General features: G+C 42.7%; 1 protein-coding gene across 2 annotated transcripts in view; it reads right to left on the bottom strand.

Moving 5' to 3' along the window:
* ACE (angiotensin I converting enzyme) overlaps nt 1–12,189 on the bottom strand; it is a 72,293-nt gene that overhangs the window by 29,453 nt on the left and 30,651 nt on the right. For both annotated transcript variants that reach the window (XM_061588235.1, XM_061588236.1), the window contains exons 3-9: nt 7,888–7,981; nt 5,803–5,946; nt 4,418–4,609; nt 3,659–3,756; nt 2,576–2,748; nt 1,365–1,588; nt 544–688 (exon numbers count right to left, since the gene is read on the bottom strand). In XM_061588235.1, coding sequence (XP_061444219.1) covers nt 544–688; nt 1,365–1,588; nt 2,576–2,748; nt 3,659–3,756; nt 4,418–4,609; nt 5,803–5,946; nt 7,888–7,981 — 1,070 coding nt within the window. The remainder of the gene's footprint in view (nt 1–543; nt 689–1,364; nt 1,589–2,575; nt 2,749–3,658; nt 3,757–4,417; nt 4,610–5,802; nt 5,947–7,887; nt 7,982–12,189) is intronic.

The raw sequence follows: 12,189 nt of genomic DNA, 5'->3' as shown, positions 1-12,189 counted from the left end.
GTCTTAGAGGACCTCAGTGGACTCTGCTAACTAGTAGGGAGAGACCAAAGGGCAACACCAGGTAAAACCAAGGTTGCGGGCAAGGAATGCCACCTGAATAATCCTGGCATCACAGGGACACCATGTTATTTCTTTCCTGATACCAGACTTGAATGTGATTTCTGTGTGTGAGAGAGAATTCTTTTGTAAGCTGCTTTGAGAGCCTCTCAAGGTTATAACGTGGGATATATTATAAAGAATAAATAAATGCCCAAATATTTTTCCACTTAACTTTGCATGCATACACACTCATATTCGTATCTCTCCCTCTTTCACACACATAAATATCACAGAGAGAGAGAGAGAGAGTTGTTGAGAAGATTTATGGGTCCCTCAAGCAAACATGGATTTCCTCCCTCCCAATATTGAATTCTAGTCCTATCACCTGAAATCACCCTTCAGAAACCCTCCCCTCACACAGAATCTTGAAATAATTGCTCCCTTTGCTCACCCACTGTGGCAGCCCTCCACACCCCATGTTTGCGCTGCCAAGGGGTTCTTTACCTCAGGTACCACCAGTCATAGTTGTAGCGATTGGGAGGAGTGCGCCCACTGAAGACGTTCCATCGCCACTGATCTATCAGGTAACCAAAGGGCAGGAAGGCGATCTTCTCCAGAGCCATTTTCAATAGGTAGTTGATATCGCTCTCTGTAAGGAACAGAGTGAGGCAGAGAAGGAAGAAGACCCTAGGCAGGACTTCCAAAGAGGGAGGGCTCACCTAGCTGGAGCTGCTTGGATATAGGTTAGGGAGCACTGGCAAAGAAGCGGGAAACGGAAGAAGAATAAGAGCTGGGAGAAGAATAGATTATCAGCCTATGCAGTTGAGCTCTTTGCAGAGAACCACCTCACTGATCCTGTGTCACAAGACAAGAGCAACTTAGCTCCTGCAGAGTAAGTATCTTATGATGACTCAGGCAAATGACTCACAAGCCTCAGGAAAAAGGCAACAACACCACTCACCCATCTGACCTGATAGAAAAATTCCTTTCCAACCCAAAGCATGGCAGCAACCAGGCCTTAAGCATGCACAAAGCCATCCTCTGAGCTGTTCAGAAAGAACAGGTGGGCTCTTTCTACTTGAAGGGTGGATGCAAAGGCCTTTCTTTTCTCTAACATCAATACAGAACAGAGGGAAAATTCTGAGATTCAGTCTAGGATCCTTTCTTCTTCAGCAGCAGGGAAACCTTGGAGTGATACAAGTCTGGTTCCATGACCCTGAAGCAACTGATCTCACCAGGAAATCTGACCCTTGAAAAACATCTCATCATCCCTATTGGTTACCCATCCACCATTGTTCTACAACACCCACAGCCCTCGACCATACCTGTATCCTGAGTAACTTGGCTGAGCAACCCAATTTTCTTGAGGTGGGTGGGGGTGGAGACAGACAAGCTCATGACATCCCCGATGGCTTCATGAAAGCCAGGGTTGGCTCCACTGCGGAAGGTTATGGGTTGCTCCTTATATTGCAGGTAGTACTCAACATGACCCATCTCATGGTGTACTGTGAAGAGCTGCTCCATGGTGATAGTTGTGCACTGCTTTATCCTGCAAAGCATGGAGCACAGAGGTGAGGTTGCAATAGTGGTTCTGTTACATGCATCAATTGTGTTAATAGGGCACCTGCTTGGCAGACTGGAAGAAGGATTGTTCCTGCTTCCTTTCTACACATGGAGGATGAGCTGGCAGCCTTCAGAAGGAGTGGAAAAGAAAGCCCCCCTTGTTAAGACAGAATTTATATTAGTTAACTTGGACAGCTGTAATCCTAGGAACTATGGCCCTTCTCCTTAGTTTTGTACGGGATTCAAGGAGATCTTAACACTTTCAATGCTCTTGCAACACAATAGTTCTCAGGAATAATGTGTCATGTAAACTGGTTTTAGAAACAAGTTTAGATGCTTAGTAGATTTAGATGAGTCCCATGCATTCCAAATTTCTAGTCAAGATTCCTTGTGTTTATATTCTTTATGTATTAAGCAGAGAGCAAGTTCACAGGGCTTAATTCTGAAACTGTTTCCGGCACCAGAATTCAGTCCCCACCTGAACATATGGGGAAGAGTAGCACACATTGCACTGGTATTTCCCTGGTGAAGGAGGAGAATGTTTACCTAATGTCCTGCTAAGTGCCTTTTGTTGCCATTGACAGGGAGACTAATTATAGATATATAGATGAGACAGCATATATACACACATACTTCATACACAGACATACACATATATAGAAAGAGAAATATAGAGGAGAGTCTATACATCTTAAAGATCACATGGGAAACATAATACACCCTCCAGCTATGTTCCTAGGACCCTGGTCATTTCCAAAACTAGGAGAAGAATCAGATCTTCTGCTTAAATTGAGCCAGATGCTATTACTTAAATTAGGCACTGGCGTTTTTTTAAGGATCTATGTAAACAATTTTTAAAGGATCTATGTTTTTTAAAGGATCTACTTAAACCCAAAACACGCTCCATGGTTGTCTGCCAAGAAGGTCTTTGGTTTCGCTTCCTAGGTAAGGCGCTGCCATATGTAGTATGCACCTGAAGTCTTTGCGGTTGTAGAAGTCCCATGCCGATGCATGGCACACCACCTCCCGCCCATCTGTTGGCTTCTCCAGCATGGAACTCTCCCAGAATTCAGGTGGCATTCTAATCATGCCAAGCGAGGCGAAGAACTCATCCGCCTCCCGGAACATGCGTGTTACGTTCCAATTCTAGGAAAAGCAAGGACCCATCCACAGCATTAGATAGCATACATTTCTCTTGGAGCCTGGGTTGGATCCAGACTTAGCCATGCGTAGAGTAATTGAAATCAACAGGGCTTAAGTTAGCTGTTATTATCATAAGTCTCATTGATTTCAATGGATTTGCTACTTTAAGCATGACTAAGTCTAGATTCAACCCATAATAGTTAACAATTATGGGCATTTGCTGCTTGAGCTTTAGAGACAGAGTCTTAGAAATGGGACAGAGAAGAAGCAAAGGTGTCTGGGAGGAACTTCTTCCAATGAGCAGACATTTGCTGACCTCTTGTGCTATGTAGAGCCTGGCTGATTCAAGTATGAAGTTGCATGTATTTTGCATCATTGGGATAGTTGTCAAAGTGTGTTTTTTCATCTCAATACTGTGTTTAGCAATGGAAGCAGAGACTGCATGCCCACCATTGAGACAAAAAATGGATACTGCCCCTGCCATCCCAACATAGCTGCATGTAAGTGTAGACCTATGTGTATGAACATGTAACATGGGAATCAGCTTCTAGAAAGCAGAAATTAAATTCCAACACTTTCTCCCACCATGGTGTGGTGCAGAGTGCAGAAACATGTCCAGCATAGAAAGCCACAATGGAAACACATCCTAGAGAGTTGTAGCTCATTTACATGCTTTAGTTAACCAAGTGGACTGCCATCTCCTCGGTGTTATTGGAGTATTCATTATTCCCCTAATGCTTGCACAGAGATAGCTCAGCAACTCACTACAGAATGGCAGCAATACCACAACAGTGAAGTTTAGGGATGTACATGATTTCACCCACAATCCATGCTATCTGAATAAATGCTGCAGTCAAAGCACCAAAGAAAACGAAGAAAACATAAAATAAAATCATAATACAGATGCCCTTACTTGCTGCCTCATGGCGTTGGTGACATCTAGACTGGGCTTGTTTGAGAAAGGGATCATCATATTGTAAATGTTGTTCCATTGCTGGGCCCACATGTTACCTGCAGAGGGCAAACAGCTGAGTTTGAGATAAATAGGCAGAGCTTGGGCTTTTCCCTACCACAGGGAATAACAGCAAGAAGTAGTGGCTTATCATGCAAGCTCTCTGGAAACTATCTTTTGCAATTACCCATATTTGGGGCATGGAAGCAGAAAATATCTGGGGGGTTCCCCACCACCACCTTGCTTGATACCATGGAGTAAGGGCTATCCTAGATGTCACATTAATTGTGTGAATCAAATGCAATTAATGTGCCCTTTTTGTTACATTAATAGCAATTGCAGGGGGAGTCTAAACAGCTTCAGAACCATGGGGTGCCCATGACTTTCTCTGGTGTGCCCCCAGACCCCCCCCCAAAATTGTCAATCCCTGCTCTAAGGCCTTTGCCAGACTGAGAGATTATGCTTCTTGTGAGCAGATATCTCCTAGGAGATGCTCCCTCCCGCTTTGGCAGTTGTGATTTCGAAGGGCTATCCCATACTCTAGCACTGAAGAGACCTAGCAGAACTGAAGTGGATGTAGCACATTCTTCAAGCATCTCAGTTGCTCAACTTGTATAGAGCATGGTAAGTACACTGAGCTCATCTGTGCATTCAGAAAGGAGGAGTCCTGATTCTTCCCTGCATGACCCCCTGCTCCATCCCCTTTTATTGTCACCTTACCCAGTAAGTGAGCTGGAATGGGGCCTTTCAGATTGATGTACTTAGGGCCATATCGCTCGTACAGTTTCCTCCTGACAAAAGCATGCAGATTTAGATAGAGTGGCTCCAGCTGATGATAGAGTTGCTCCAGATCATCCTCAAAAGTGGGTGAATCATACCAGGAACGCCAGTAGGCTCCAGTATCCTTGAAGCCTGGATGCAATGAGAGCACAGGACCCAACGGGAGTTGCATAATCGCAAACAAGTGATGGAAAGATCTGTCAATCTTGTTTCTCCCCGTTTCTCATTTTTCCAATCATAAATTCAGTTGTCCACATTTTTGCAGCAATTTACAATTTAGTTTTATCCTCATGAAAACCCTTCAGCATTTTAGTGCAGATTTCTGCTAATAAACTCATGTTTATATGCAGTTTTGACTAATGTGCACAGTTTTGCAAACAATTTCTCCTAACATAATGTTTTTGTATGTTATTTTCACAAATATACTCATTTTTAAGTGCACTTTTCTGTAATACATATGCATTTTTGTAAACCTTGTTTGGTCAGAGAACCATATCCTAAAATTCAGGTAAGTGCACATTTTGAAGGATGGCTCTGTTTTGGTTCTCATATTGTTTTGGAAAGTGCAAATTTGAGAGATCTGTCTTTAAATGCAAACTGAATAAAATTTCTCCCCCATCCCTAATCTCAATACATAGTTGCAGGACCATCTCCCCTCCTGATCTCTCCTGCGTTATTCATCCATGTATTTCAATGTCTATCTTCCTTTCCGTTCTAAAAGCACAGGAATACAAACTGAAAGCCAACCCTTATAAATGCTAAATGTACACAGGGGTATTGGGAACTGCCAAAGGAAGATGGCCATAATGTCTCACAACCCCTTCTTGTTGTTTCAGCAGCTCTAGGGAACTTTGGCATGATTCACATGATCACTTTTGGCACAGTTGTTACTGTGCTGAAGCTGACGCTCATGTATGTGGGGATCATTTCACAACACTTTCATACATCTTCACCATTCCCTCAATTACTTTCAAAACGGGATGGTGAATGAGTTGAGAATGGATGTACTGCAGACATGCTGAAGCAACAATAAATCATCAGCTCACAGTAGATTCGCTCTGGCATTGCAATGTAGAGAAATGTTGTCCAAACTGGCCTTCGCTAAGGGCAGGTGGGAAACACATTTGAAAATGGTAAAAAGTGAATATAGTACTGTGGAGGACTACAGTGCGCTTCTGCAGTCTTCCACTGGAGCTTTTCCTGCATGTTTTGGTCACTTTTTGCCCAAGTAAACGAACCCCAGCTGTTTAGAGCTTTCTTCATAAAGGGATTTTAAACTACAGTCCCCTATTTCCAACCCCCAACCCATGTTTAGAGTGTCTTACCATCCATTCTGTAGGCTTCATTGCTTAGTACAACAAATTCCTCATACTTGGGTCTCAGAGGATTGCCGGCTTCATTGTGCCACCCTTCCCAGGCATAGAGCAGTTTCCTGTAACTGCGAGAGGAGGCCATGATGTCTGTTATCTCTGAGGAATGGAGGTAGGGAAATAAAAAACAGAAAATGGTATTAGAATCATAAGGTTGAAAAGGACCCACAAGACTATGGAGTCCATACCCAACCAACTAATTCAGGGTGCTGGTTTTGATCTATAAAGCTCTATGTAACTGGGGACCTCAGTATCTAACAGAACAACTCCCCCCACATGTACCTACCAACATGAACCTTCAGGTCATTAATGAGGACCATTCTCCAAGTGGCCTCTCAGTCTCAAGTTCAGAGGCTGGCTAAGAGAAAGAGTTCCTTTTTAGTAGTGGCCCTCTGGCTATGGAATGCTTTCCCTAGGGAAGCTTGCTTGGTGTCCACATTCTTCTCTTTCTAGAGTCAGGCTAAGATGAGGCCAAAATTATCTCGTTCAACTTTTTCCACAATATGCATCATTTTATACGTGTCTATCATGTCTCCCCTTACTTGTCTTTTTTCTAAACTTAAAAGGCTCCAAATGTTTGCTGCCTTAAAAGCAATACAAGCATGCTGCTTTTAGGAAGGAAGAATACATCTGATGGAAAAATAAATTACTGAAACTCAAAAAGGAAGAGAACAGTTTAAAAGGCTCCAAATTAATTAGGCTTTTCAGCACTTAGAATCTCAAGATTTTATTGGTGGCAGGCTGTGAAGTTGGTTTCAAGCTTGAAGAATGAACATACTGTAGAACAGAAATAGGGAATTTGTTGGACTACAACTCCCATCATCCCTGACCATTGGCCATGCTAGAGCTGATGGAAACTGGAGTTCAACTACAACATCTGGACAGCCACATGTTCCACATCCCTGCTGTAGAATAACAGCCAAGACATCTTTCTAACTGTTGCATGATAACCACTATGTTAATTATTTTTAAACATCCAAGTACGTATGCAAAGATTTATGCCACTACATTCCACTATATATATTGGAAAGTTTGTTTGTCTCTTTTATGTATGGGATCCATTGGCCAGGGCCAGTTCGAAAGCATTCCATTGACCTAACAGGCTGGTATCAATTTGAGTTTGTTCTTTGTCTGCAAGGCTCTTTTTTTACCCATCTATTTTTTTCTTGGGAAAAATATTGATATCAATAAATTAAAGGAAATATTGATAAAAATATTGATATTGATATAAATATTTTAGACACCAATTTTTTCAAAAAATATGTTTTCAAAAATAGCCACAGAAAATCACTACATAAAAATGTGATCCACAACTATAGGGAAAAAATGAATTAATGGAATATTCTGTACCAAATCTGAACTGGGCAGAACTCTAGCATATCCTTAGTCTCTTTTTCTGTCCTCTATGCATTTGGATAGCTGTTAAGATATCATAACCAAATTTTGCATGATGGTTCCTGAAATTAAGGAGGAAGTTTTTGTCTATGTTTGGATACAATTGGACACCACTTTGAATCAAGATGGCAAACTGAACCTTTCAAAACCACACTAATTTTAACAACTGATTTCAAAACTGTACTGATTTAGTTGGGTTCTTAGAACTCCCAAGCAACGCCTGGCACTTTCTGCTACATACAACACCACTCAACTTATGGCATTTCCAACATAGCCCTGAGTCCTCTACAAATTGACTTCCCTTGAAGTTCCCTGCATCACAACCTTGGGGGTGCTCCTACATTCAGAAGGAACTTGAAAACATTCAAGCAGGCTGGGGTGGGGAAGAGTTTGTTTTTATTAATTTTATTATTAAGTTTCTATCCCAACCTTCTTCCCCAGATGAGCTCAGGGCAGCAAACAACAAGTGATAAAACACTAAAAACATATTCAAAAGAAAACATCTTGAAAACAATTCCAATACAGATGCAGACTAGGATAAAGGTCTCTACTTAAAAGGCTTGTTGAAAGAGGAAGATCTCCAGTAGGCACTAAAAAGATAATGCCTGAAAAAAGTTGGGTCAAGGAGAACTGAATGATTGATACCTGGTTCTAGAGACCAGCAGCTGGAGTTCTGGTTTGGTAGGCACACTTTGGCAGTGGAATAGATGTTGTCCATCTCACTCAAGATAGTGTTGTACTTCGAAAGGACAGAGACATAGTATAGATTAGAGTGAGAGTCTAAATTCTATATACTTTACATACTACTTCCTAACATTTATTTATTTTATTTATTTATAAGATTTCTTACCTGCTCTTTACCACAGGGGCCCAGGGCAAGTTACAACAAAAGAATATGCACTTAGAAAACAAATGAAACCATTAAAATGATTAAATAAACTCATTAAAATTAGAGTGATAGCCCAATATCTGCCAATGCTTTAGATCAGATGTGGGGAACCTTTGGCCCCCCAGATGTTGCTGAACTCCCATCAGCTCTAGCCATTAGTCTTGCTTGCTGGGGGTGATGGGAGTTCTGCTTCAGCAACATCTGGCCATGCTACTTGCACCAAGGAGATCAGGTCATCTTACAGCACATGGGGCGGAAGTCAGGACTCTGCCCCTCTCACCACCATAGCCTAGCCAAGGCATATGGTCAGAGGGACAAACTGAGGCAGGCCTGAAATGCAAGTGGAGAGGAACCTGGAGAAATGACAAGGGGAGTAGAGTTGTACAGAATGAACCTCACCCAGATTTTAAAAAGCCATGGTCATCCCATGGGGTGGGCAAGGACAGGCAGTCGCGGAATTTGGAAAGAAGGAGGGCAACACTGCTACCATCTTCAGGGTAAGATGTGTGAGAGAAGGAAGGAGCTCCAAAGGAGGGGATGCAGTGGCACAGTGGTGGGGAAAGGGAGTCAGGTTAGGAAGAGGGCAAATAGCTGGAAGAAAGGAGTGTGAAGCATGATTGCATTCTGGGCTGGGAGAGAGAGAGAAGGTGTCAAGTGCTATGATGTTAAAGACAATAGACTCCACTAGGTTAATGCAAGGGTCAAAAGATAAGAAGTTCCAGGAAGGAAGAATGGGGTGCAAGAAGAGAGGTCAATTAATTTTAGTAGTGCAGTGGGTGTCATAAGGTGCACTGCAGCCACTCTTCTAGAACACAAGGGCCTCTTTGGTGGCTGCGTCTTTCTGCAGCAGGTAGTGAGAGGCTAGCTAGCCAGGTGGAGCTGTGACCTTCCCTCCCACCATGTTCTTTGTTGCTTTTCAGTGCAGAATCCCAGATCCCAAGAGGTCAGAATGAGCAAAGTGCCATTACTTGGCACCACCCATGTTTGCTGGCTGACCATGTGCTAACAGAGCTGAGCTAGTCCCCAGAGACATACAGTGGTAAAGCATATGCTTTGCATGCAGAAGCTCCCAGGTTCACTCCACAACATCTCCAACTAGAAAAGCCCCCTGCCTGCTATCTGGAAGGCTGCTGCCATCCAGTGCAGACAATATGGAGCTCAATGGTCTGACTCAGTCCAAGGCAGTTTTCCGTGTTCCTATATCACCAAGTAGCAGTTAGCAAATGACTATTTATATAAAAGGCACCAACCAAATAGCCACTGGACTATAACCCCTAGCTTGCAGATGTACTCTGCTATGCTGCTGTTTATATTCATTTGTTCCTTATATCAACTAAAAAAACAAGGGGCAGATTTTCCCTTCATAAAATAAGCTTTGGAGAAAGGAACAGAGAGCTATTTGCCTTGAAACAGCAATGAGCAGCATTATATTTGCTTTTTTAAAGAAATTAAACAAATAAAATGTTTGTCATTAGTGGAAGTACAGTCCCAATAACAGTTCCCAAGAAAAACGGCTCTGCAACAACCAGGCTTCTTGCCCTGTAGGTCAGAGGGGACTGGGAACCAGGGCGGCAGGAGTTGTTTTGCCCACATATTCTTCCTTACGTAGAGAAAGAGGGGTAGTGGGGGTTTTTTGGGGGGTGTATGTCTTGCTTAGCTACAAAAGAATAAACTGAACATTTTAGCGGTAGGATTACCCATTTTAGGAACAGGACCTATATGTGTATATCCAGCCCTTTTGAGTACATGGCAGAGCTTTATCTTGTTTGCAAATAATGATAATAAATATCCAAACAGTCCCAGCAAAATATGCTAGTAATATCTGGGACACCGGGCAATCCTTTCCCCTCCGCCCCCTCTTTTCGAACTTACAATAAAAATTTTCTCAGCTAAACACAGAAAAAGAGAAACAGGAGTGTGTCTTTTGTTAATATATGATAGAAGGTTCTTCAGCCAGATTTCGGCTGAACTTTAGGAAAAACTGTTAGAGCAGTACGACAATGGAACCCATGACCTAGGGGGGAGGTGGACTCTCCAACACTGGAGGCATTCAAGAGGCAGCTGGACAGCCGCCTGTCGGGTAGGCTTTAATTTGGATTCCTGCATTGAGCAGGGAATGTAACAGATTTCTTAGGAATGCAGGTTGATACACAAATGGTAATGCACTTTTTTCTGCTCTTGTTTCTTGTGTTATGATTTTTTTGTTACTTTTAAACTTTTATTTAACTGGCGACATCCAATGAAGAAAATAGTAAATAACTTATTATTTTTAAAAGTGTTCTTTCTTCTTTAATAAAAATTAATTTTAAAAAAGAAAAAAAATTCAGCCCATCTCATGTTCCCATATTTAACTGGTGCACAGTGAGAGAGGTTTCAGAAAACGGCATCTGTGGGTAAGGCACAATGTGGACTGGGACCATGGGACTGAAGGAGGGAGGATGTACCCTCCCGGCTATTTTTTCATGGAAATTTTCACCCCTTGAAGCTGCTATTTGCCCATTTGGTAACCACCTCCATCCTGCCATAACTGCTAAAGTTTAGAGACAGGAGGGTAAATCTCAGACGTATCACCTTGTTTGGCCCTGCATTAAAACAACAGGGATTCATTCTCTTAATAGTCAGTCAGCTACTATGACAGTTTAATGAATTTATGCAAAGCTTTTTCTATATTATTATTATTATTTATTAGATTTATATCCCACCTTGCCTCCCAGTAGCAGCTCAGGGCAGCAAACAAAAGCACTAAAAACACTTTAACACATCACAAAAACAGACTGTATTACAACAAAACAACCATTAAAAACATATTAAAACAAAACATCTTTAAAACATTTTAAAGCTTTAAAAACATCTATTTTTTTAAAAAAAGAAGGTTTAAAAACACATTAAAAAGCAATCCCAATACAGACACAAACTGGGATAAGGTCTTTATTTAAAAGGCTTGTTGAAAGAGGAAGGTCTTCAGTAGGCACCAAAAAGATAACAGAGATGGCACCTGTCTAATATTTAAGGGGAGGGAATTCAAAAGGGCAGGCACCACTACACTAAAGGTCCTTTTCCTATGTTGTGCAGAACAGACCTTCTGATAAGATGGTATCTGCAGGAGACCCTCACCTGCACAGCACAGTGATCAACTGGGTATATAAGGAATAAGATGGTATTTCAGGTATCCTGGTCCCAAGCTGTATAGGGCTTTGTACCCCAAAACTAGAACCTTGAACTTAGCCTGGTAGCTAATGGGCAGCAAATTGAATTCTTTCAGCAACGGGGTGACGTGTTGGTGATACCCTGCCCCAGTGAGCAGTCTCACTGCCACATTTTGCACCAGCTGCAGCATCCAGACCAACCTCAAGGGTAGGCCCACATAGAGCACATTACAGTAATCCAGCCTAGAGGTTACCAGTGCATGGACAACAGTGGCCAGGCTATCCCAGTCCAGAAATGGCTGCAGCTGTCTTACCAGCTGAAGCTGGTAAAAGACACTCCTAGCCATTGAGGTCACCTGTGCCTCTAGTGACAAAGATGGGTCCAGGAGTACCCTAGACTACGGACCTGCTCTTTCAGAGGGAGTATGACCCCATCCAAAGCAGGCAACTGACCAATTATCCAAACTCGGGAGCCACCAACCCACGTCATCTCCATCTTGCTAGGATTCAGACTCAGTTTATCGGCCCTCGTCCAGCCCACCATTGAGTCCAGGCAGTGGTCCAAGGCTTGCACTTCCTCTCCCGATTCAGATGTTACAGAGAAATAGAGCTGTACTGCTGACACCTTGCCCCAAATCTCCCGATGACAGCTCCCAAGGGCTTCATATAGATGTTAAATGACATGGGGGACAAGATGGTACCCCGTGGCACCCCACAGCACAACTGCCAGAGGGCCAAAAGACAATCAATGGTATCAAAAGCCACCGAGAGATCGAGTTAGAATAACAGGGCCGCACTCTCCCATCCTTCTCCTGATAAAGGACATCTGTCAGGGTGACCAAGGCTGATTCAGTCCTAGCCTGAACCCAGATTGGAATGTTTCATCCAAGAGTACTTTCAATTGCTGAGCCA

Source organism: Rhineura floridana, chromosome 11 (assembly GCF_030035675.1).
Source record: "Rhineura floridana isolate rRhiFlo1 chromosome 11, rRhiFlo1.hap2, whole genome shotgun sequence".
NCBI classification, from domain to species: Eukaryota; Metazoa; Chordata; class Lepidosauria; order Squamata; family Rhineuridae; genus Rhineura; species Rhineura floridana.
The sequence above is the reverse complement of the archived record's forward strand: the minus strand, read 5'-3'. Positions and strand labels throughout refer to the sequence as shown.